At 35.5% G+C, this 27,463-nt stretch overlaps 1 protein-coding gene across 1 annotated transcript in view; it reads right to left on the bottom strand.

The window, feature by feature from the left end:
- Cntln (centlein) overlaps positions 1-27,463 on the bottom strand; it is a 378,305-nt gene that overhangs the window by 23,686 nt on the left and 327,156 nt on the right. The window contains exons 20-24 of the mRNA XM_023715856.1: positions 23,225-23,416; positions 16,773-16,870; positions 15,279-15,405; positions 14,029-14,166; positions 13,530-13,715 (exon numbers count right to left, since the gene is read on the bottom strand). Of these exons, the coding sequence (XP_023571624.1) occupies positions 13,530-13,715; positions 14,029-14,166; positions 15,279-15,405; positions 16,773-16,870; positions 23,225-23,416 (741 nt within the window). The remainder of the gene's footprint in view (positions 1-13,529; positions 13,716-14,028; positions 14,167-15,278; positions 15,406-16,772; positions 16,871-23,224; positions 23,417-27,463) is intronic.

Below are 27,463 nucleotides of genomic sequence, written 5' to 3'. Positions count from 1 at the left end.
ACCTAGTTTTATATTTTTGCTTTTGTTTTTTAGTACCAGGTCTACATGGTCTTACTACACAGATTGAACTCATAGTGATCCTCCTGTTTTCAGCCTCTCAAGAGCTGGGATTACAGGCCTATACGACCATGCCAGTCTCTATATTAGTTTTAGTAAAATTGGCTTTGTCATTATTGCTGTAGTAGAATTTACTTGCATTTGGCTTAACATTTATTGCAGGAGAAGGTAGATTTTTTTAAAACTTTAGCTTTTTATTTTTATTAGTGTGTGCAGTACACAGTGATTTTGTGCGTCATGGCAACTCTGCGCATGCGAATAGCACAGCTTGACTCTTCTGTGGTCCCTTTCCTTCTAATCCTGATTTGCTATTCATTCAGGAATGAGTTATGATACATTATATATTCCTAGAAAATCCTCCACTTTATACACAGCTTCAAATTTATTGCAGAATTAGCTAAGTAATCTATAATTCTTCCCTGGCATCTATGACTATTTTCACACACACCCCTCCCCCTTTTTGTATGGTGTGCTTTCGTTTTCCCTTTGGTAACCTGAAGCTAATTAGGTAAATGATTAGCTTTTAATTAGGCAGCCTTTATTGCTTTTTTCATTTGAAGAAAACAATTGCTATATTAATTCATTAGTTTTTATTTTTGTCTTTAGAGTTGGTTTTCATGTTAGTTGAATGTTTATTTTCATGTCTTCTCATTAATTATACAAAGTATAAAAGTTTTTTAGTACTGTTTAAAATGTATCCTACAGTATCTAATCCTAAAGTGATTACTCTAGAGATATTTTATAATTAGTTCAGATTTCCTCTTTAACCCAAGATTTTTTAAAAAAATCTGACTCTTGTCTGCTTTTGTAATTAACTCATTTATTCCATTATATGTACTATTTACAAATAGTATAAAGTTAACTTATTTATAAATATGCATATTAATAGCTTATGTATTAATAGAAAATTATCCATAGTGTCTCCACCTTTCAGATTTTCTTTGGTGTGTCCCAAGCTGGAATCCTGGAAAGACTTGGGGATGAAGAATCAAGGGTAGGAGACTGGAGGAAGGGTGCCCCTTTAGATCCCAAGCGAGCAGGTCTAGGCAAGGGAGAAGTTAAAATACACTGTAGCTGTTTTTGTTCTTTTTTTCTAAGTCTAGAATCTTCACTAGAGTGTATCCAGCGGATACTTTAACTTTAGACCTTTAGATCCGTGTTCTTTTTTTTCCCCACTAAATTGATACATTTATTTGTACATTGCCCTGGCAATTTTTTTTTTTTTTTTCTCTGAATGCCTTCAGGGCAGGTTTGGCTGGCTTGAGTTGTGAGGATCGAACCACAGCAACCTGAGCCTGACTGCTTTGTTGAAGCAGCCACTTAAAGAACTGAGCTAAGGGGCAGGCCCCCTGACCTGGCAATTTTTGATTAAAATTTTTTTTATCATAAGTAGCTTACATCATAGCAAAATATTTTCCCTTGCTCTACAGCAACTTCACACCAGTGAAACTTGTCTTCCAGTCATTTACTGTTCCTTTTCTTTCTTCCATTTCTATTCTAATGTTTTAGAGATACTATCCTGTTTCCTTTCCAGGACATTTTGAGGGAGATGAGTAATATTTTTTCTCGAAAGTTATATGGCAGAGGGGCCTGAGATATGTTTCAAGCAAACAGCATTTTATATATGAATGTAAATTGTTTTTCTTTTGAGTTATATTATCTGGGCTATTTTTGCTTGTTTCGTTTGTTTACAAGTAAGTAATCTATATTTTTGGCTTCTATGAGAAAGGTGCTTTGTGCAGAGACTTGTCTGTGTTGCTCTCTACTCTGCTTTCTCTCCCCTTTTCTTTGAAAATGAACCAGTTCTAGGAAGTTAATATCATGAACTATTTAAGTCCCATTCTGCTGTTGGACATAAGGAATTTAGGGTTTGTGCTGCATGGCTTTCATCTTCGAAGAATGCATTTTCCCCGAGTCTTTCAGAGATCCTGAAGCACGAAGTACTCTCTTTCCAGGTCCTTATCTCCGCTTTATCTTGCATAGTTCTGTCAGTCTTCCCAGTTTTTGGCTTCTCACTCACATACTTGGAAATATTGAGTTTTAGAGATATGACCTTGTTTTGTGGTTTTTAAAAAAAGAAGGACACTTTTTTTAACCAGTTTTTTCCTCCCACATTTCTAGGGAGAGAAAAGGGAATCCTTATTTCACCTCTCTACAAGCAAGTCACAATTCTCCTAAGGGTATTTTGTCCTAATATTAATTACAGACATGCAAAAAAGTAGGAAAAAGTGTGTAGGACACAAACATTCACCAACCAGATATTATCACTAACTAATACTTTGTTGCACATACATTCTTTCATCTATTCACCATAGTTTGTTGATGTATTTTTAAGACAAAATATTCATACAGTCCACCTCTAAACTCTTCAGCATGTATACCATTAACTAAAGATGAATACTTAAGTTCTTCTTACTACTTATGAGGTAAAATTTATACAGAAAAATGCTAAGTCTTGGTTATAAAGTTTAATGAGCTTTTACAAATGAAAACCTTGGTCCAACAATATCAGGATTAAAAAGTAATTCTATCACTCCAAACAATTCAATTATATCCCTTCCTACTCAATTCCCAACCCTAGTCCTAAGATTCTTGTGGTTCTCCTTTTAGTTTCCTTAATAATTTATAACGACAATCACTTTTTCATGTATCTATTGACCAACTTCATTTCTTCTTTGGATAAAGTTTTATGTAGCATTTTTGTTTGGTTTTCATTTGGATGGTTTCACTACTGAATTGTTTAAATTCCTTATATATTTTGGATATTAACCACTGTCAGATAACAGTTTATAAATATTTTCTTCTATTTTCTGGTGACTTTTAATTTTGTGAAATGTTCCCTTTGCTGTACAGAAGCCTCTCAGTCCCACTATACTTATTTTTGTTTTTAATGCTTGGGCTTTTGGTAAATTAAAGCCCAGGGCTGGGGAAATAGCCTGATGCTCTAAGCACCTGCCTGGCAAGCACAAGGACCTGGGTTCAATTCCTGGTACCACATACAGTGCCAGTATCATGCTAAGCCAGCCACTGAAACCAGGTGTGGTGACGCAAGTCTGTAATCCCAGTGCTGGGGAAGCTGAAACAGAAGGATCACTATGAGTCTGAGATGTACAGTGAGACCCTGTACCAAATAAATAAATACCAAGACCAATGTCCAGGAATTTTTCCTCTGAGCCTTTTTTTTTTTTTCCCTCTGCGCCTTCTTTTTGGAGTCTTCATGTTTCAGGTCTGATATTTATGTCTTTAATCTACCTCTGGTTAAATTTTGTGAATAGATGTCTTAGTTACTTTTGTCATTGCTGAGACAAAATACCCAACACCCATGGTTAAAGGAGGAAGAGTGTAGCTTACAGCCTGTAGAGGTTTCAGTGCATTATCAACTGGCTCCAACGCAGGATAGTACTTGGCAGAATAAAGGGAGAAAACAAGACTCTTTCTGTCCTTTATATTGCAATACCCACCTGAGAGCTGGTGTAGCACTCACACACACCTTTTACCCTAGCCACGACTATGCCAAACCAATCAGTTCACACACCCGCAATCCCAGCACCACACCCCAGATGCAGCTACCTCTAAAAAGCCATCCCCCCATGACCACATGAGGCTTTGCGGGGGACATCTGGCCACAAGCTAACAGTAGTGAAGGGGCATCCAAATTATTTGCTTTCCATGCACCATTTATTGAATAGGTTATCCTTTTAATATTACTAATTATTGCACCTTTGTCAAGCATTAGCTGACCATTAATTCTGAATTCTATATTCCATCCTATTGATATTGTTTCTAGTTTTATGCCAGTACCAGACTGTTTAGATTACTATAACTTTATAATATAGTTTCAAATAAGAGTGCAGCATAATTCCAAAGAAGAATTATTTTTCCTTTTCAACAATGCTTCTTATGTTTAAGATCTTTTTCAGTTCCCAATGAGTTTTCACTTTTTTCTACCTCTGTGAAAAAGTCACTGGAATTTTGAAAAATAAAAAAGACTGAATCTTGAATCCATAGATCATTCTGAGAACTAAGACATATTATAAATATTAATTCTTCTAATCCATGAACATAAAATATCTCTATTTGTGTCTTCAATATTTTTAATCAGTGACATACTATTCAGTTATCAGATGATCATTTCACTTTCATTTTGATTGTGCTTGTTTTTACTTTTTCAGAATTTTCTGTTAATGTATAGAAACTGATTTTTGTATATTAATTTTATAAACTGCAACTTTACAAATACATTTTTTTCCAATAGTTTTTGGGTTGAGTCTTTGGATTTTTCTTTATATACGATGATGTCACCTTCAAATAGTCAATTTTACATCTTCTTTCATGATTTGGGTGCTTTTTATAGAGTGATATTAATTCTTGACTAATTGTATTGGAAAGAGCTTCAAATACTTTGTTAAATAAATGTGGTGAGAATGGTGCAAATGGGCATTATCATCATGTTCCTACTTTTAGTAGAAATATTTTCAACCTTCTGCCATTGAGTATGATGTTAGCTATTACATATGGCATTTATTGCACTGAGGCAATATGTTAGCTTTTTATCATTATGAAGAAATACCTGAGAAAAGCAACTTAAAGGAGGAAAGATTCATTTTGCTCACATTTTCAGGTTTTCATCCGCGCATCTAATCTAGGTCAGCCAGGTTCACTGCTTTTAGGCACACGACAAGCAGATATCATGTCAGTGGGCATTTGGAGGGCAGCAGCTCACCTGTTTACTAGGAGGACAGTGTGAGAGGAAAGTGGGGCAGTTGGGAGAGGAGAAAGGTAGGGGAAGGGGGCAGGGAGATGGGAGCAGGGAGAGGAAGAGACTGTGGGAAAAGGAGAGAGGGCAGAGTGAGGGAAGGAGCTCAGAGAGTGCAGGAGGGGAGCCTGCGTCCGTCCGAGCTTCTTCCTCCTCCCACCCTTGTTCCACCTGGGTACCCAGCCTACTGCATGGTGCATCCACATTCAAAGTGGGTCTCTTCCTTCAGAGTGCTGCCCCACATGCCAAATATCTCCAAAAACCTCACAACCACACTCAGAAGTAAGCTTAATATCTTAATATCCTAGGACTTTCTCAGTATTATGAAGTTGACAAGCAAAATCGGCCATCACAAGGGACACTGTTTTTACAACTAATTTGTTGAGGTTTTTTTTTATCATGAAAGGATTTTGGAGTTTTGTCAAATTATTTTCCATATCTGATTTTGTGATATCACTTTTTCATTGTGTTAATGTAGTATATCACACTTATTAATTCTCTTATATTAAACTATTTTTGGGTTACAGGAATGAGTCCCACTTGATGATGGTGTGTGGTATTTTTAACACTTTGTTCCTGTTTTGTTGAGCACTTTTGCACCTATATTCATCAGTGATATTCATCTGCTCAGAGTTTATATTTCTTTATCAGTGGTCTGCAATTTTCTTGTGTTGTCTTTATATGATTTTACAACTGGTGTAATGCTGGCCTGGTAAATAAAGTTTGGTAGGATTCCTTCCTCTTCAAATTTTGGGAAGAGTTTGAACACTGTCATGAATTTTCTTCAAATATTAGGCAAAATTCACTATTCATATGGAAGCCATATGGTTTTAGGGCTTTTTTTTTTTCTGGGAGATTTTTCTACTATTGATCCAATTAAATTGCCTTACTTTTTATTGATCTGTTTAGATTTTATATTTATGATTTGGTCCTTTGTAGGTTTTCCAAGAATTCGTATTTATTACTGATTACATAATTTGTTGGTATAGAACTGTTCAGTTTTGTGATATTTTGTATTTCTCCCATCGAAATACTAAGTACTAACCAGGCCTGACCCTGCTTAGCAGACAAATCAGTGCATCCAGGGTAGCACGGCTGTAGATGATACTTTGTATTTCTATAGTATCAGCTGTAAGCTCTTCTTTCACTTCTAACTTCATGCTTGACGCCTCTCCTTTTTAACTGGTCTGCCTAAAGGTACATCATTTTTATCTTTCTAAAAAATTAGTTCTTACTTTTATTAATCTATATTATTTTTTCTAATCACTATCTGATTAATTTCTTCATTGTTTTACTGTTTCCTTCCAATTCTGTACTTTGTTTGTTTGTTTGCTTTGTATTTAGTACAGGGTCCACAGGGTCTCACATCATCTAAATCCTAGTGACTCTCCTATTTTCAGCCTCCCAAGTGCTGGTATTACAAGTGTGTGCCACCACGCCCAGTCTCCATCTCAGTGCACCCTGGGGGCAGGGCTGGCACAGCACACCGGGGATCAAACCCTGGCCACTGTGCTCTGCCTAAGCAGGAGCTTTAGTCCGCCAAGCTATCTGGCTGGCCCTAGTTTGTTGTTTATTGGATCTGTATGGGTTCATTTATAGGTTTTCTGTTTGTTCACTTTACTGTTGTGAATTGGGTAGTAAAGTCCTCTACTATAATTTCATTGCTGTATATTTCTCCTTTGAGTTCTCTTAGTATTTATAGATTTAACTGCTTCAATGTTTGAAGCATATTTATAAATTTGTAACTTAATGAACCTTTGCCTTTAATTCTCCTTTGAAAGTTTATTATATAAACTCTACAATGTCTGTTATAGGTATGACCCCCAGGCTCTCTGCCACTTTATAGAGTATCTTATCCATCCCTTCAAGTTCAATCTGTGTGTGTCTCTAAAGTTAAACCAAGGCTTTTGTAGGTAGCATATTCCTGCATCTTTATCTTTTTATCCATTCAGTCTGCGTACCTCAAGGAACTATTAGTAGGTAAGAACAGATTATTTTCATTTAAAAGTTGTTTTATCATGTCTTTGTTCTTTCTTCCTCTCTTCTTTTTTTTTTTTTTTTTTTTCTTTGTGGTACTGGGGATTGAACTCAGGACCCTATGCTTGCCAGGAAGATGCTTATTCTACAGAGCTATCTCCCGGGCCCCTCTTCTATCTTTCTTATAGGATTCACAATTCGTGCCTTGATTCCTTTCTCTTAATCATTTGCATGTCAAATTCCAGATTTTCCTTTGCCAATACCTTAAAACTTAATTTCTATTTTAACTTTTAATAAATTAACTTTGATCACATATGAAATTTTTGTGTTCCTTTCTTCTCACATTTTAGATTCCTGTCACAATTTTTTATATTTCCTTTATTAAATTGCTGTCATAGTTTACAATACTTTATGAACTTTTAAATCAGACTTAAAATTTATTCAATACCATTATTAGAAATCCTAACTTTGACTCTCTATTTATCTTTAGTAACTACAGTCTTCTGATTTCACCTTGAAAACCTTCTCCAGTATTCCTTGGAAGGCACATCCAATAAGCATGAACCCCCTTTACTTTGCTCAGCAAAGTATTTTTCCTTTTGTCTCATCCAGGATTCACTGGCTATAGCATTCTTGCTTGCCAACTTTTCCTTTGCATATTTTGAACATGGCAAATTCTCCATCCATTCCCGACTTGCAAGATTTCTGTTGTGAAGTGCCCAGTAATCTAAGGGGACCGCCCTTCTTATGACTGCTCCTTTGTATGTGGTGAGTCAACTGTCTTCTTGCTTATCTCAAAATTCTGTCTTGATTTTTAACAATTTAATTATGTCTTGTAGATCATTCTGTATCCAGTCTTCTGGGGACCTTTGACCTTAATGACCTTGCGTGTTCCTTTCTCCATGTATGGGGTGTTTTCTGTGATTATTTCTTTGAATGGAATTCATACCACTTTCTCACTCCTGTAAAATTTCTATAATGCATATATTGTTTAGTTTGATGATGGCCTGTGAATCTTGTGGGTTTCACTGTTTTTCATCTGTTCTGCTCCTCTGACAGGTTATTTCAAATGACCTGCCTTTGAGTTCACTGCATCTTTCTTATGCTTGATCGAGTATGCTATTAAAGCTCTTTATTGATCTTTCAGTTCAGTCTTAGTATTCCTTACCTCTAGGATTTCTTTTTCACTGCTGGATTATGTATGCTTGGGAAATGCTGTGTCATTGAGCTTACTCTCAACATCCTACTAAGATACATTTTATAAATGGTTTCTATTTCCTTGTTAAATTTCACATTTTGTTCATGTAACGCTTTCCTAATTTCATTGAGTTATCATGTTTTCTTGTAGTTGACTCAAGTTCTTTAAGAGGAATAACATGAATTATTATTCACTTGATGGATTTCCATTTCTTCAGGATCAGGAGCTTTATTAATTTCTTTTATTGTTCTGTTGTCTTTTGTTTTATCTTTTAATGATACGATTTTTCTGATTCTTCAAAATCTTGTATCCTTGCATTGGTGTCTGCAGATTAGGAAGCTGCGACTTCTCCTACCCTTGATCAGTTTAATTCAGCATGGACAGTCATTCTCTTAGTTCAACTTTTGGTTGTGGATGGGACAGCAGGTAACATCTGCGCATAGGAAATGCTAGTTGTCAAGTTCTGTTTGGACAGAGTTGCTCATGCTCTGAAATCAGGTAGGGCTGCTGTCTGGGCACTGATGTCACACAAGATTAATTGGTGGATTCTGTAACTACCCTTGGCCAGGTAGGATCACGGGCTATGCTCCTGGGCATGTGGTGCCAATGATTATGACTTGCAACTTGACAGTACTACAAGCAAGGCTCCACAATCTCACCTGGTTGTGGGAAGGGTATGGCCTCTGATTAAGTGGTGCTGCTAACTACGGTCTATACAGGGGCTACCCTATACTATGCTTCATAAGAAGGCAAAGGTAGAAAGCTAAGCTTTGTGGATGGGTAGAATTACTGGCTGGGTTATTTTCTTAGAAGGGGCTGCTGGCTTCACTCCATGTTTGGTTGGAGCTATTAATGTGTACCTGGTCAGGCTGGCCAAACTATGCTCCATGGTTGAGTGGGGTGGTAGGCTGAGCTCCATGACTAGTAGCACCACTGGCTATGCTTTATGGTCTGGTAGGGTTGAAGACTATGCTCGCCAGGCAGGGTGGCCCATGGTGTACTACAAAAGAGCCCTAGACTACGGGCTGAGCTATGTGGGGTGGCTAACTGGGCTCCCTAGTTGGACAATGTCCAGGATGACCTTGTGGAGGTACCACTTTTCAACTTAAAAAAAAAAAAAAAACCTTATACACAAAGTTTGAGATTCCCATATATTTCTCCTTGACTCCACTTCCCTTGCTTTCTTGGTCTAGGATCTTGGGTTGCAAGTTAGGCTAAAATGCATAGATTTTCATACTTTCACCATTCATTCTGAAAGAGCTCATGAACTCACTTTTCAATTTCATCTGAATTGTAAACCATATAGATGTGTTTAGTATTTGTAAGTAAGTACAACTTGGCTACTTATTTTGTCAAATTATAGTTATACTATATTCAGGTAAATAGTCAAAATAGCTATTTTCTGTGCTTTTACATTATATGGTATAAGATGTGAGATTTTTTTCTGTGAATATTCCAGATGAATTTCAAAAGAAAGTAGCTTTGTACACATTTTGTCTATGTGAAATACTGACGTAAGTATAGACTATACCCCAAGACAGTAAGTATATGTATGGGTTCATCAGTAGCTTTTTGTATTTCCATCAAATTTTACTTAACATCATGTACATAAACACTCATAACTTGCATTTTCTTTGCAAACTATTGATATCTATCAAGAAATAGCTCTTTATGCTTTCCAATGATTACGAATTGTCCCAATATCTGAATACATTTTAAAAACAGTATTTTCTTGGAAGCACATCTCTCTTTACAGCTACCATGCTTCAATTACTATAACTTATTACAAAGAGCCAGCAGTGCTCCGGAATCAGGTAGCTGGCCATTTCCTTCCGAGGGCATTAGCCCAGGTTTCCCCCCTTTTAAGCTTTCCAGTCTTCCTCAGTGACCCTTTGCACTGCTAGTTGCACATCATTTTAAGTCTCCCTGAATCACTCTGAATTAATCAGAATACACTTCTGAGGAAAATTATAGACTGTGACGAGGTGACAAGCGGCTACTCAGCCACTCTGCAGTCACCACTCCTATCATGGCTCCTTCAAGACACAATGTATTTTTTTTTAAACAACTGTTTTAATTATAAAGACTTGCTTAGGTCATGGTGTTTCTGGCAGAGCTGTAAAGTGGTGCAGGGCATCGCATGGCAAGGGACAGGGAGTACACCAATGTACATAAATGTATCTTATAAATGTATAAAAAAGCTATTTTAGCAGCTTTTTACATAGTGGTACTGAGATATAATTTACACAGTCTAAAGTTGACCCACCTAAGGTAATGAATTTTTATTAAGAATTTTATTTTATTTCATTATATTTTTTGTATTTTAGGGAAGGGTCTAAAGGGTATTCAGGGTCTCACTACTAAGTTGGACTCACAGTGTTCCACCTGTTTACAACCTCCAAAGTGCTGGGATTACAGGTGTGCGCCACCATGCCCAGTCTCAATTGCCATCTCAGTGTGCCCCGGGTGCAGGGCCGGCATGGCAGGCCTCGGAATTGAACCCCCGGCCCCTGCACCTGCTTGCAGGTGCTTTAATCTGCTGAGCTATTTGGCTGGCCATCACGAATTTTAAATAAAACTGTAATTTCCTTTTATTCCTATAAAAATCAGATCAAAAGTGTGGAATCATATCACAGGACTGTTTAAAACAACATTTAAGAGACTACATCAGTGTGAAACTATTAATAATTGTATATGTAAAAATAAAATTGGAATGCTCCGAAACTACTCATACTAAGAAAGCGAGACTGTATCCCCTTTATTGTACTTCTGCTTACGTATCACATTTATTCTCTTACACATGTTGCCCCATCTGCGCATCTCGGGAACGAAACTTTCTTGGTCACGACACTTGACCTTTTAGATAATGCACTGCATTCTATTCGCTAATATCTGGTGAGGAGTTTTGCATTTATGTTCACTAGGGAGACTGGCTTACAGTTTTCTTTCTTAGTTGGATCTTTATTTGGTTCTGGGATCAGCATGATATAAGCTTCCATAAATGAATATGGGAGTATTCCAACCCTTTCAATTTCTTTGAAGAATTTTAGCATTGGTAATATAATATCCTTTCAGATTTTGTAGAATTCAGCAGTGAATCCATCAGGTGCTGGGCTTTTTCAGTTGGTAGATCATTTATGACTGTGTCAATGTCATTTTCTGCTATAGAGCTGTTACACTTATTTATGCCTTCCTGGCTTAGTTTTGATAGTTTGTATACATCTGAGAATCTGTCCATTTATTCAAAATTTGCTAATTTGTTCGAACATAATTTTGCAAACAATCTTCTGGATGTCCACGATGTCTGCTGTGATTCTGCATTGATGAATCTTGCTTTTTCTTGGTAAGTCTGGCTAGGGGCTCAGATATTTTATTTATTATTTTAAAGAACCAGCCCTTTGTTTTATTTATTTACTGTTTCTAGTGTCAATTTCATTGACTCCCACTGTCATATCTGTAGTTTCTCTCCTTAATTTTAGGTTTGAGGCTTGTTCTCAAGTATGTCAAGCTTTCTCTTAAGTTTACACGCCTGAGCCCGCTCCGCTTTCATAATGTGCGCACTGTTGTGATGGATCTTCCTCTCACGACTGCTTTCACAGTGTCTCACAGGACTCAAGAAGTTGTACTGTCTTTGTCATTAACGCCCAGAAAATTTTAGATTTCTTCTTTTTTTCCCTCTGTACATAAAGTAAATGTTACAGACAGCTGTGAACATTGTTCTACTACTGTTACTAATATTCATGATAGTAGTAATAGTTGAGACTTAGATAGCTAGCACAACTTGCATAAGCCCCAATCTTAGATATGCTCCATTATTAAAATCATTATTAAGATCATTTTCAGATGATTAGAAGATTATGTTCAGATTATGTGGCAGAGTTTAGCTCCATCCTCTCAACCAGAGATAAAGTACTCCTATAAGGAGAAGGCAGCAAGACAAGTTTAAAGGAGAGAGTGTCTTAGTTACTCTTCTCTCCTGGATGGGACAAATACCGGATGCTCAAAATGAAGGAAGGAGAGGTTTATTTAGCTCACAGTTACTAGCGGTTTCAGTCCATATTCCACTGGCTCCAAGGCAGAGCTGTGCAAGGCAGAAGACAACCTTTCACGGATGGGGCAAAGAGCAAGAGCAGGATGGAGGGTAGCAGCAGCTCAAGCCTCTTGCTTCTCTTCCCACCTTACATTACAATGCAAATTACCTGCCTCAGGGCAGGTGCAGCATCCACACCTACAGTAATCAATCACAAACTCCAGAAACCAGCCCATGACTGCTTGAGGCTTTGGTGGGACACCTATAAACAAACCATAACAGAGAGTAAAGAGGAGAAGGCCTGTAGAGTGAGGAGGAGAACTTGAGCAAAGACAGACAGATATAGGGCCAACAGGGTGTGGAATTAGCTGAGTGAGCTAAGCTTTTAACTTCTCAAGCTGACACAATGTGTCAACCACTATAGTTGGAAAAACAGATTAAAGACAGAAGTGAAGCCAATTATCAGCCACACTCTGGCCCTACTGCACAGCTACAGGAATCAGATGTTCAATCATGACTAGACACCACGCAGTGTGCAGGCTGCAGGTATATGCTAAGTCCTCATAGTCCATCAGACTCATCTTAAGATGAATTTAGGGCAGTGCTTCTAAAATCGTTCACACACAACAATCACACATTTGTCTGTAAAACAGCCATCACTGGGTTCTACTCGACCCAGTTTTAAATTTATAGGTTTGGGGGCCTAGTATTATGTATTTTATTTAAGTGCAGTAAAAGCAGATGATTCTGATGCAGGTAAATACCAAATTGGAACGAAGTATATACAATGCCTACAAAAGTTCTAACATAGTTTATCCATATAATTTAAAGTGTTTTGATTAAAAACCATGAAACCAGAGCAATCCTAAACTCATCTATTGAAAGTACCTACACTCTATACCAATTTTGGAATACCATTATTTACCATCATATCACCTATTTAATAACTAGAGTTTGTATATTCATGTCATTATTAAATATTGTTGTACGTAAAATTTTGATTGATTGATTGATTGATTGATTGATTGTATATTAGGGAAGGGTCTCCACGGTGTACAGGGACTCACTACGAGATTGGACTTGTAGTGATCCGCCTGTTTACAGCCTCCCAAGAGCTGGGATCACAGGCGCGCACCATCATGCCCAGTCTCAATTGCTGTCTCAGTGCGCCCCGGGTGCGGGGCCGGCACCGCAGGCCCGGGATCGAATGCCTGGCCCCTGCACCTGCTTACAGGCACTTTAATCCACTGGGCTATTTGGCCAGACCTATTTAAGGAAATATTAACAATAAAGCAGAAAAAATCTAACTCATAAACAGAGCAGAAAAATTTTAATTCATAAAAATAAATCTATTATTGAAAATATCTGAACAATCTGACATGTGGGATAAAAGGAAAAGCTGGGGGTAGGAGGACAGAAAGAAGCATCACAGTATTATTCAAATTATCTGAAGAAGCCCACTGCCTACGCCAAAATAAAGTTTACATTAGTAAACCACAAATAATTCAAACCTTCACAAATACTGTGAGCTCTTCCACCTTCTCATTAGATAAGAGCAGTTTCTTCTGTGCGTCTTCTAGAACCTGCTCGCTTTGCCGCGCTAACCCTTGAAGCTGCTTCGATGCGGCTGCTTCTATTTCTGTGATTACAGATTCAGTCTCGTTGACTTTTGAGACTAGAAGAGTAAGCTTGAAATCCTTCAGAAGATAAAAAATATTACATAAAACGATCTGCAACAGTCAGTCACACCTGTCAGATAAAGGAGAGGCTGACATTATAGTCTATATTTATTTTTATTGGACAAAATTAATGATTGTTTTTGCCTTCATTAATACAGACCTAGCTTTAATGTTAAACAAATTCTTAGAGATACACATTGTTCAGATAACTGCATTTGCAGGTATCTGAAGTTTCTAAGTAGTTCATAGGACTTTGTAGGGAAAAAAGTGACAATAAAAATCAATGAGACATTATATTCCATCTCTAGATTGAAAAGACCTAAATACATACCTTTTTTTCTAACTCCTCTTTGGTTTTCTGATACATCTGTTCATACTGTGACTTTTCTTTTACAGCTACACTAAGTCTTTGCCTTAGTGAATCAATTAAAACTTTTTTATTAGAACCTTCTTCAGTTAATGTCTTCACCTATAGTGAAAGTATAGAAGTAATTCCGTCAGTAAGGTATTCTACTGTGGTATCAGGAAGCTCAAGCAGTCTAACTATTTATTGCTCATAAGTTGTATCAATGATTGTATTTGCAGAATGAAACTAACAATTTTTAAATCAGTAACAAAAACAAAATTACACAAAACTATATGAATACATGTAAAAGAGCAATAAATAACATATATATATTACATATTTCAAAGAATAATAGAAATTTTTTTCAGTTTAATGGCACCAAACACACATGATTACTTATACAAAGGCTGTAAAACTATATTTTAAATTAATAAATTTGAAAGAATTAGCAAAATTTAAAAGATAAAGATAAAAAGCCCAGAGGAAGTAATTATAGTTTATATAGTTGTATGGAGGAGAAACTGAAAAATCCATATGCATATGTCATGTTCATAGTATTTTTTCTCTTTAAACCCATTTTAGCTAACAGATACTGTCACTTTCAACTTTAACAACAACAACAAGAAAAATGAGGGAGATGTTCTCTCAAGAGTGGATAACATTTTAAAAAATGCCTAAGCTCAAATCACTTTATTTGTTACACATATAGTACTTTTTTTTTAAACAAAGGCTTTATAGTTTGATGAAATACATTTTACAACTAAAAACTAATATTCTTTTTCCATATACTATGAATTAAGTGTATAGAAAATGTATACTTTTTAAAGAACTTCTAGTAGTTAATTAGTTAACCGTTTTTTATTCTAAAATACAAATTTAAGTATATCCTTATCAATTATACTTTTAAAATACTAAATAAAACTTATCGCTATCAATTATAAATAAAATAGATTTAAAATACTGAACAAAATGTAACCATATATCCCAAAATAGGAAAAAGTTTTAAACTTTAATTTATCTTCTCACAGGATCATTACAAATGGAAAGCAAATGTATGAGATTTTAGAGTTGTGACTTTTAAACAAAAAAAAATGTACTTTTGTAGCAAATAACATAAATCTGTAACCATGCATATATATCCACTGAGCATTTCTATAAGATTATTCCTACTGAATATCTGAGATAAGAAGTGAACAATGGGAAATGATATTTTTCGTTAAGATAGAAACTGTTACCTTTTTTTCAAGACTTTCTAACATCTGACTAAAATTCTCATTACTTTCTGAATTTAATTTCTGACGAAATTTCAAGTCCTCTATCAAATGTCTTTTCATGGTTATATCCCTCTCCATTCGAGAAATCCTTGAAAGACACAAAAGATATTTTATTAGCAGAAAATACTTTCAACAATGGTCATATCTTAAATATTATCCAATATTATTCCTTCTGTTAAAATGCTAGTTTAAAATTCCTATAGTTTAAAATGTTACGTGATGTCAATAAAACTGTAGTAAAATAAATGGCACTGATTAAAATATCAGTATTATAATTTAAATAAAATCCATAATCAGATTGTGATTTGGGTATTACAGTATCACACATATACACTAAAATGAAGATTAATTGAGAAATATTAAATTTAAGAAAATTTTAAATTATCCTTTTGCACTACTTAAATAATTGAATATTTAGAGATAAAAGTCTAAAAATGTTAAGAGACAATCTTATGCTTTTGTAAACAAATGTAAAATCTTGTAGTATGCAAAGAAACTAGAGATGCTGTCTTCTAATTTCCTGTCATTTGAGGCTGACTTCACATATCAGTTTAGCAAAAGTTGATAAAATATTAAGGGTAAAATAAATGGCAGTTGAGGTGACAGCTACAATTACCGTTCATGCTACTACTGCTACTATTATTACTTTCAGAGTGGTCGTATGCCAGTTACTATCATAAGTATGTACCTGGAGTAACTTGCTTATTCCTCCTAAAGCCTCATAAGTTAATATTAGTAAAGTGAATCTCAGAGCCGGCGGGCAGAGGAGCCAGGCCCCTGAGTGCGTCTCTACACTCTGCACTGCTAGGTGATGGGCAAGACCCGTCCTGTACAAGATGTTCTCAGTTAAAACTTAACCAAGCTTTTTGTCATGTGATTTTATCTACTAATACCACTTTTACATGATGTTTACTTATGCTGTGGTATACAGGTATATATACAAAATATGCACCTCAAATTTTACAGTGATTACTAGAATTCTACCAAAACATATGTATAAAAGATACAGAAAAATCATTTTAGTTTCAAGGAACAGAGCATTAAAATATTTTTAATAATAATAATCACAATTATTATTAAATAATAGAACACAATTTTCCACTCCTATTTTAGCTTTATAAGATTAGGTATTAAACCCAATGTAAGTATTACTCTCTATATAATTTTATCAAATAACTGACAAAGTTTAGTTTTTGTTGTCTTCATTCATATTTATGTATTTGAAATGTTTGATAAGGAGATTCTGACATGAAATATTACCTTAATAAAAATAGTAAGCAGCTTGCAATTAATCACAGTATATAGTGAGTATTCCTTAAATGTCTAATGCAGTGTTAGACATTGACTCAGAAAGTTACAGTGCTGGTGTTACGTGGTAGTTTTAGTGCAACACTTAAAAGATGTGATGACCACTAGGTGGCACCAAACACAACAGATAGAAATATGAAAACATACTTTTCATGTATTTCCTTTATGTGTTCTTCTTTTGCTAGGAGTTCAAGTTTCAGGGACTTCACATTTGATGTCTGTTTAGTGAGTTCATTAGTTGCATTCTAGACCAACAACACACATGAGGTTCAATATAGCATTCAATCTTCAAAACAGTACACATCATTCTCAAGAGTGAAAAATTTCTAATTACGCTAAATAATTAAAATTTCATATTTTTGAAAGCTTTGTATCTTTCCAATAGAAATAATATAATAATACTAAAAGTTTTATGTATCATTCCAGGCCACTGAAAAATGCACTCATGTAATGATTGCAGAGTGTATTTATGGGAAGTATGAATTATTCTAGTAAAATGTAAATGTGTTTGAGTAATTAATAATTTATTAGCTCAATAAAATTACTTAAATATTGGTTTTTCCAGCAATCTTCAAGAGACTAAATGCTGTCACAAAAGACTGGATGCTCCTCCCACAAAGTGGCAGCACCCACTTTGCAGTCCTCTGACCTAGCCTTGCTAGCAAGGTGCCCTGACCAACAGAACGTGGCGGTGATGGCAGTGTGCAGCTCCGAATCCTGCAGGAGGAAGCAGCACTGCCTTCATCGTGGCTCCTGGAACGCTGCCACAGTATCACCTTACAGGAAGACAGCTGAAAGACTACATGAAGGGAAACCAAGGCACCCAACTGACAGCAGACCCCTGCCAGACCTGGAGTGGGGATATCTTGGACATTCAGCCAGGTAAGCCAATCTTAGGTTTAGAAGAGTCAAGACATAGCTGAAATCCAGAGGAGATCAGCGAAAGAACTGTCCAGCCAACTGAATTGGAAGGAAATACTTTGCTGTAACTTTATTATTTTCTTTTTTAAAATATACTTGGTACAGGGTCTCACTACCTTGGCCGCATAGTGATCCTCCTGTTTTCAGTCTCTCCAGAGCTGGGTACAGGCGTGTGCCACCACGCCTGGTCTCTGTGGCCGGCCCAGCGCTCCTGGGGGTCTGGGTGGGCGCAGCCTGTGGTGCCTTGATCTAACCCAGGTCCCTGCCCTTGCCTAAGCAGGTGTTTAATCCACTGAGCTATCTCACCAGCGCTTTGTGATTTTAAACCATAATGTTTTAGGATAGTTTGCTAGAGAATATCTTATGAATATTATGCTCTTTATCCGTAATATCAATTGTTTTCAAGTATTTATACAATAACTTCTAGATTTCTCAAAGCAGAAGAGTTTTGTGGCATTTACTGTCTATGCAGTGCAGGAACAAGAGGCAACTGCAGGGTTAAGACACCACTCAAACTTGACTCAGCTCCAGTCACACATGTAACCTAAGAGATCACTTAACTGTTTTGGCATTTTAGCTTGTAGAATACTGTTTAAATACTAATGTCACTACATTTGCTAAATTTTAAAAGTATTGTGGCCAGGGAGATAGCTCAGTGGCTTAAGCGCCTGCCTGGCAAGCACAAGGGCCCAAGTTTGATCCCTGGTACTGCAAAAAAAAATTTAAAAAATGAAAGTGTTAAGCAATAGAATACAATATAATAGTTCTAAAATATTGGGCTGGCCAAATAGCTCAACAGATTAAAGCACCTGCTTAGGCAGACACAGGGGCCGGGAGCTCGATCCCTGGGCCTGCCTGTGCCGGCCCTGCCCCTGGGGCACTCTTGAGACAGCAATGGAGACTAGGGGTGATGGCACAAGCCTGTAATCCCAGCACTTGGGAGGCTGTAAACAGGTGGATCACTATGAATCCGATCCATGCAGCAAGACACTGGACACCTTGTAGACCCTTCCCTAAATACAGGAAAAAATAAATGAAATATCCGAAGTACTTGTATCAGTAATTTTTCTAAAATATAATCATTTCTATTAGAATTATTCTTAGATTTGAATTCCTGTTAACTCAGAAATATGAGGATGCACAACTATGCTAAGTGATATATTAATGTAGTGGCACTGTATTATAAATATCACTATATGAATATATTCCTGTAATTATGTTATTGCTATGCTATTACATAGTGATACCTTTAGGGACTACTGTGCTATTAGTTATCTACTTATTCCTACTCTAAATGTTCTCAGACTAATTTTGTTTTCTTTAACGTTTTCATGCTTTCTTTTATTCTTCAATCAATTTGCGGTTTTAATTTTTTATCTTGGTCCATATTCTTGCCTAATAGCAGCTATCCTACCCTTTAAAATACACACTAATACACTGCTGATTTCAGGTTTTTTATGCTGAGAAATATTTTATTTACAATAAGTCTTTTTTTAGAATACTGTATTTTATGAAGGTAAAGATACTGTACATCTGACTGCTGAATAATCAAAGCATTATTGAATTATAGTAAGTTTTAAAAAGCCAATTTACTAGTACTTTTGTCATAATCTTTAAACACGACAGCTATTTAATCCTCAAAAGTTCTTCCCAAAATAGTTACAAATGCATGCCCATGTTTATAGCAGCCCAATTCATAATAACTAAATCTTGGAAGTGGCCTTGACAGAGGTCCATCAACAGATGAATGGATTAAAAAAGTGGCATCTCTACATAAGGGAGTACTACTCTGCCATTAAAAGGACAGACTTGAGTCATTTTTGTAAAATGATGTTATTAAGTGAAATAAACGAGACCATCTGGTTAAGTATTGCATGTTTCTCTTACATGAAACTCCTAAAATATCAAGAGCAAAATAAAAGATAATAAGAAACAGATCTTTTGTAAAAGTGAAGGGCCCAGGAGATGAAAAGAAGGAGGAAAGAACACAGGAAAAGGGATTAAAAAAGATGTGACATGTCATGCAGCAACCCTTGGAAGAATGTGACCATTATGTACAGCAAACAAGGACTAATAAAATTTCAAAAATGGAAAATCAAGTTCTTATCAGGTGGGGGAGAAAGGCACCCCTGCTTTTAGACCACAAGGGTGTTCAGATATTTCCTTAAACTGGTCCCACAAGAAGTTATTTTTGTTTTCTTTAACATTTGCACAGTTTTTTGTTTTTTTTTTTTATCAATTTGATGCCTGTAATTTTTTTGCTTTGGTCCATATTCTTTCCTAAAGCAATCATCCTACTCTTTAATCTGTACACTAAAAAAAATGATCAAACCCATTATTTTATCATTTCCTGTTCCATTTCCTAATAGCATGACTAAAATCTAGTTTAAAACATGCATATCAAAATGTCACAATGTTAAGTTTCCATCCATGTCAGAGCTTTCTTATGCAAATTTTACTGGATTTTTTTTTTAAAGTTTTCATAGTGTGATGATTAACACATAGACTCCGGAGCCAGATTGGCTTAAGTTTTATTCTCAGCTCTACCACTAGTGGCTATGCTGTGTAACCTTGGACAATTAATTTATTTTCTGTCTGTATCTCAACTGTACAACAGGTCATAAATGAACATATCTTACTGGGTAGAGATGGCAACTAATATTTGTTAACCACTTCAAATCAGCCTAACAATAGATTATATTTTTAAAAGTATTTTTCACTACTACTAATTTACTGGCAAAATGTAAGAGAACATAATAAATACATATAACATCCTCTTTAAGAGTTGAGAAGTAAAAAAACACAACACAAACTTAAGTATTATTTAACCCATGTAAAAAGCTAAAAAGTGTTGTATAGGGCATTCATTGGAAGGAATTATTATAATCACTAATATTTTATTGTCTAGCTATATAAAGGTGCATACCTTGAGGAAATATTTCATTTGGGTAACATAAAGATACAGAAAATGAAAAAAAAAAGATACAGAAAATGTACATGAGCACTTTCATGTCACCAAATGAACCTGGGGCATTTGAAAGGTACACGCCAGAAATTACACAGAAAAAGGGCCAGCGAGAGAGCTCAGTGGTCTAAAGCACCTGCTTAGGCAAGCATAGGGACCGGATATTCGATCCTTGGCACCACATGCCGTGCCGGCCCCACCCTCAGGTGCGCTGAGCTGGCCACCGAGTTGGGCATGGTTGGTAGCACATCCCTGTAATCCCTGCCCTGGGGAGGCCGAAAACAGGAGGATCACTGTGAGTCTGAGCTGAGACCCTGTACCAAATACATGAGACAGAGAGAGAGAGAGAGAGAGAGAGAGAGAGAGAGAGAGAGAGAGAGGAAAGGAAGAAAGAAAAGAAGGAAGAAATGACATTAATTATGTAAAATGAAAAAGATGCATGCAGATCATTAATAGAGTTAAATCTAACCAACTGTCTCATTGAATAAGTTAAAAAATAAGTTATCTTTTAGATAATTAGTTACATTTTAGATAACTGTATTAGTTTGCTGTCTCTTATAGGCTGAACTGTGTTGCCCTAAAATGCACACATGCTAAAGCCCTCCCCTAACCCAGTATTCAGAATGTGCCTACATTTAAGTAATAATTAAGGGACAATGATGCTTTAGGATGGTCTCAAAGACTATGACTGGTGATTTTGTAAGAAGAAGAAATGAAGATGCTGAGTACACTGAGGACAGACTATGAATTTGCGGTAAGACAGCCAACTACCAGTCAAGAGGTCTCAGGGGGAAACAAAACAACTGTGAACACTTTGTCTTAGGCTCTCAGCTTCCAGAATTATTAGAAAATAAATGTTTTTGCTTTAAACCATCCTGTCTGGTATCTTGTTATGACAGATGTAGTAAACTAATACAATGCTGAAATGAATTTTCAGTAGCATAGTATTATGTACTTAAATTTATTTTAGAAAATTTCTATATTAAAACAGATAAAAAGATAAAAGTAAATATTTATCCTTTCAGTCTCTGTGTAGCCTTGTCAGTGTTCCCAGAGACTCGGTTAGATATGTAAATTAAACTGAATTGCTTTAGGCTTGTGTTTCCCTTTTCTGGCTCACACTTGTCCAAAGCAAGATAGATAGATAGATAGATAGATAGATAGATAGATAGATAGATAGATAGATGCAGGTAAAGATATATACATGGAAAATGTTTTATTGCATAGAATTTACAGATACTCATATGAATCTATTGTTAGCCAAAACTGCTAGATCATTTTTAAAAGTTTAAATTTCTGTTACTCCATTTACAGTCAACAAATCAAATCACTAAAAAATAAATCAATTTAAAGTAACTAACAACTTAAATTTAGAAGTCAGATCATTTTGGATCAAGTATTGTCTTATCTATGTGAAATTTTTTTATTGGAATCATGAAGACTTAAAATAACCACAGAACTGAACTGCAATCTGTGTAGTAAATCAGATTAGATAATATCAAAGAAAATCTTAATGATTTTACCTTCCTTTATATGAAATCTAAACACTAAGTGATCAATTTGTATATTCCATGCACCTTCTCAGAGAGAGAACCATCTTTCAAGAGCAGATACCTGCTCCAACATTTGTACAATTATTTTCTAACATTTCTAACATAAGAGCTTAGATTTATAAAATGGTAAGGCAAGTTTTACATGTAAAAATTATCTGGTGATATTTAAGAGGCATCTGTATCAATGCCAGTTTTATAACTATTATTAACAAAGCAAAATAGTTTCAAGCGATGATACACTCACTTCTTTTAAATTTCATCCTATTTTATTGTACTAATAATTCCACACTAAAAAATACTTTGGACTGAAAACAACTAAAAGTCTATTTGACAATTTAGTATTCCAATAAGCTTTTAACAGTCATACCTACTCCATTTTAATGTACTCTGTGCATTTACAATCAATTTTTCTTTCTGATGACACTAATTATGTTCCTATATCCAGTGCCTTTATTCTTCTATCAATCCCTCAAACGAAGAAAAATATATAAAAAATAAACAAGTTTGCCTTAAGGACTCAGAATGAAATTTCCAATTAAAACTCACAGATCCTGTTTCTTATAACGTAATCCTGTTTGCACTAAGGTCAGCCTCACTTTCAAGCTGTTGTGTTTCACCTAGACTTACTTATTCTTTATAAACAAAAAGAATACTATATTTTCACCCTGCTCTCAGTTTAACTTACTGAAATCTATTAAACTGATCTATCTTTGATTTCTGCTTCTCCTCCCTCCACTCACTTCCCTTCTCCTCTCCCATCTCCAACTAACAACAAAATAAAAGGATTAGCCACTGCCCAGAGGAGAGGAGTTCTACTCTTGCTGATACTTCAGGCTGGAAAGGGCTCTGTTTAGTTGAGCGAGGCACAAGAAACAGAGAGGAGTCCCACGCTGGAGTAGGAGACACTGGGCAACCACCATTAGCTCCTAACTTAAGCTTCCATTGTGTGTCTGGTTATTTACTTTTCAGAGAATTGTGCTAGAATTACCAGATAAGAATCTACCAGGTTAAAATTAAATAATGACATCAAAGTAGTTCTAATTTTGAAATTATTTTTACCAATTTAACTTTATTAGAATAAATTAGAGTTGATAGAAACATGTCTTTGAGGATGCAATATTTTAATACATGTTCTCATGTTTAATAAACTTTATGATCACCTTTAGTTTACACTGTAATTGCTTCATCTCTAAATCCACGTTCCTTGAGGAGCCCAGTGATGTAACTGATACATGTGGAGCTGCTACCCTGGCAATTTCTCCTGCCAAACTTGTGATTTCAGATGAAGACTCCAATTTTTTTAGTAGATCTTCATTTTCTTTCTGAAGCCCAGCCAAATCCAGATTTAGTTTCTTAAGAAAAGAAAGCAAATGTCAGACTAACTACAGTTAATCTAACAATGGTCAGCATAAAATTCTATGGGTAGGAAAATATGAGCATGAGAATTAATTATAAAAGTAAATTATAAAAGTAAATTATTATGAAAACTTAAAAAAAATCCCTATCTTTTCTACTAGCTTCTATTTTATAGGGCCTGTAAAGTTCAAACAAAATTAACCAGATACTGTACTCAGTATCTTTAGGTCTTCATGCATAAGGAAATATTCCTTCCTCTTCACATATATACGAGTGAGCCAGAGATTCACAGATTTGATATCTCTGACTTCAGGTCTGATGCGCTTAACTTGGTAAAAGCCAAGCTGGAGCAGGACAAGATAACAGATGTTAGTTGTTTATTCCACTGGGTAGGTCTTACTACTGTATACAGAAGCCAAAATACTTCTCATTTAGCAACATAAATGTTAGTCCAGTTAACAGATGAGGTCTGTTAGGGATTTAGTTCAAATAAATTGCATGCAAAAGACTTACTCAATTATATGTACTTGATTGATGGTTGACAAGTGTTGCCGATAATGTGGAGGTAAAACTGCACTAAATTCCTAACATTTGAATTTTTAATAATATGCATATTTTGCTAAATGACATTCTACTAAAGCTTTCATGAAGGAGTGTAAAAGAAACCATCTTAACGAGAGCCATGACCCTTTACCTAGTCAACAGAATGTCACCCAGTTGCAACCACACAACTCAGCACTTACGAGGGAAAATGCATTATTTTTATTCAAAAGACACTTACGATGTGGTAATCTTACATAAGGAACCATTAGACACAATGACACTTAAATTTCTCAGAAGGAAAAAAAAATCTTTGTTATGAATTACTATTAGGTACAGCAAAAGTTGTACCTAAAGCTTTATTTAGGTATTAACATTATGTTTCAACATAACTCTAGAAACTCATCCAATAAAAATACAATTATAAGACTGGGCATGGTGGCACATGCCTGTAACTCAAGCTTTTGGGAGGTTGAAAACAAGAGAATCACTACAAGTCTGATATGTAGTGAGACCCTGTAGGCTCTGTCTTAAATACATAATAAAAAACAATTACATTTACATGTTTCTTTATATGCATATGTTAAATATGAACATTTCAACCCATGAATTCAAAACTAGGGCTATTGATATATTTGAAATGTGTGTATTTTGATGCAAAAACTATTTATTTGACTATATTTTATGTTCTAGAAGTATAGACTTAAAGACTTTACAAAACATTTATTCATGAATGATCTCAAGTATGCCAAACAATATTTGAGAATGAATTCATAATTTCCTTAAACATAAAACTCTTCCTGGTCATCATCCAAGTCTGAATCCACCTCCTCTGTTCACTTACCCATACGTTTAGTCAGTGGTCAGGTTCTACACTTCGTGTTTCGCCCTTCTCATAATGTGCACCCTCTTCATCTCACTAATACTACTGCAAGAACCTTCCTTCTCCCCACACCTTTTCTCATCTCCACACTGCTTTTTACACAACTTTCTCAAAAAGCATTGACCTGTAGTTCCCCTATTCAAAGCCCTTCATGAGTACTTCAACCTAACAATAAAGCTTAAATGTCAGTGGGTATTACAGCTTTTTACAACACTCCTTTTCCTGTCTCCTGCCTTCATTCACCACCCCCTTCATTTTTTAAACTATCATCTACCCTAAAGACAGCATGGCAGCAACTGGCATGTCATAACAAGCAGCATGTATCAGGAGTGTTGCGCAACTGTCCTGCAACAATTTTGTACATGGTTAGATTTCTGGACTTAAGTGTAAACATATATAATTCTTTATTCCTATTTTAAAATATATCTTAATTTAAAAATTTTTTGTCATATTCTGTAGGGACTTAAAGTTTAACACATCAATACTTTACAAAAAATACCTATTCCATGTTATGCCTGAGATGTTTGATATTCAGACAGATAGTGAGGTTAAGCTTAACAGCCTAGGTTGTATGGTAATAACAATAAGCTTGTCTTCTGGATAGTTAACAACCTAAGTTTACAGACCAAAATTAGAGAAAAAGGAGGGCTGCAAGGAAAGCCAACATTTTGGCCCTAGCCTTCCAAGGTCAATTAAGACTCAGGTCATATGAGAACTTGTACTGTAACATCATGTAACTCAGTTGTGTCCTAAATTTTCTGATCAGACAAATTTTTCAGTCAGACATCACCTAGTATGAAACTTGTCTGCCAACCCCAAATCTGCCTGCCATTTTCCCATCAATGAAGCTACACTTAATGTCTCCTCCATCTGAAGCCTAGTTCAGGCTGGACTCGAACACACAGTAATCCTGCTGCTTCAGCCTCTGCAGTGGTGCCACAATACATATCTATCTCATCTTCAAAAAAGCAACTCAGTATTTCCTTCTTCACACCTTTTTCTTCTTTTCTGCTTTTCCTCTTCTTCAGCAAAATACCTTTTCCATTCTCCTTAGCAAAGATAGACATATGGTGTTCCTTACCCATAAGCCTTGTTTAATTTAAATCCTTGAGAGAGGATGATATTTTTGCTCCCTAATATGCTTACCACAGTACAGTATCTGAAAACAATTGTCTTATATATAAAAACCAAAACAAAGAATTAAAATCAATTTTTAGTACATTTGGTGCTATACACACAACAAATGCAATTTTTAGTCACAATCTATTAATTTATTACTATATAAATTAAATGAATTTTATTAATAATATAGTATTAGGTAAGCTTTTGCTTGGAAACATTTACCAATGCATATCTCAATTTTGACATTAACATTCTGTATCTATATTAGACTTTGTGAAATTTCAACTTTGTAAGAAATAACTCATAGCTATAATCATAGGTAGAGCCCTCAGCAACATAGGAGAATAAACTTTGATGAGGTTCATTTTTTTCCTTATAAATATCACCAAGTGGCTTCTCTTGTACTTGTATGCCACTATATCACTGCCATTAAAAAATATTTTAATAAATATTTAATAATGTGAAATACTAAATAAATTTTAGTTTAGTTTTTGATACAGTGTCTCGCTATGCAGTTCAGCCTCATAGTAATCCTCCTGTCTCAGTCTCCCCAGCGCTGGGATTATGGGCATGTGCCACATACCCAGTTCCAGGCTGGCATAGCATGGGGTACTAGGGGACATATTCTGGTCCTTGAGCTTGTCAGGCAGGCACTCAGACTGAAGAGCTATCACCCCAGCCCTATTTCTGCCAGTTTTATCCATACTGGCAGATCCCAAAATTATACTTATGTCCTTACTAAGGAAAAACCAAGCCAATAAAAATAGTTTTCTAAAAAGTATGTACATATAAATTTCAACTTCAATGTAGTAATATGAAAGTATAAATAAATACTGAAAGTATAAATCACTTGAAATTTTGACAAGATAAGTAGTATTTTGATTACTTTTAAATCTATAATCTCAAAAACATTTCTAATACTACACACACATATATTATTATACACTATATACTACTATATATTATTATACTCCATAATGTTATATACATATATAGGAATGCTGCAGAGTACCTGTTAAGTAGTGGGATATATAAGTAATTTATTCCATTAGCTTGAAATCTTTTGCTTATTCCTTGGATTGCTGAACTAATAGCTTAGCTTCCATTACTGACTCTTCTCAGCTTAAGGTCTTTTCTCTTGTTCTATCAGTTTTTCCCGCTCTTTCCCTCAGCCCCACCTTTTTCCCTTCTTTCCTGTTTTGCCTCCTTCTTTTTCTTCCTCTCTCCATCCCTCCTCCTGTCTTTGTTACTAGGAGATGAACCCAGAGCAAGAGCAAGAGCACCATCCCTTGTCTCAGAAGAGCCAGGCACGGCACCTGAAGTATGATTTTCACTTGTTCGCATATGGTCTGGGCTACTGCTGTGAGGACCTGTCTGATAAAACTGTGCTCCAAAATCTGCTAGTCAATTAGGGTTACTCTTAAAATTGTTAATATTTTTCTTTTTTGTTCAGGAGTACGGTTCCTATTTCTCTATTATTATCTATCTTTAAATATTT

Source organism: Octodon degus, unplaced genomic scaffold, assembly GCF_000260255.1.
Source record: "Octodon degus isolate 3935 unplaced genomic scaffold, OctDeg1.0 scaffold00044, whole genome shotgun sequence".
Taxonomy (NCBI): Eukaryota; Metazoa; Chordata; class Mammalia; order Rodentia; family Octodontidae; genus Octodon; species Octodon degus.
This window is presented reverse-complemented; position numbering and strand designations above follow the sequence as displayed.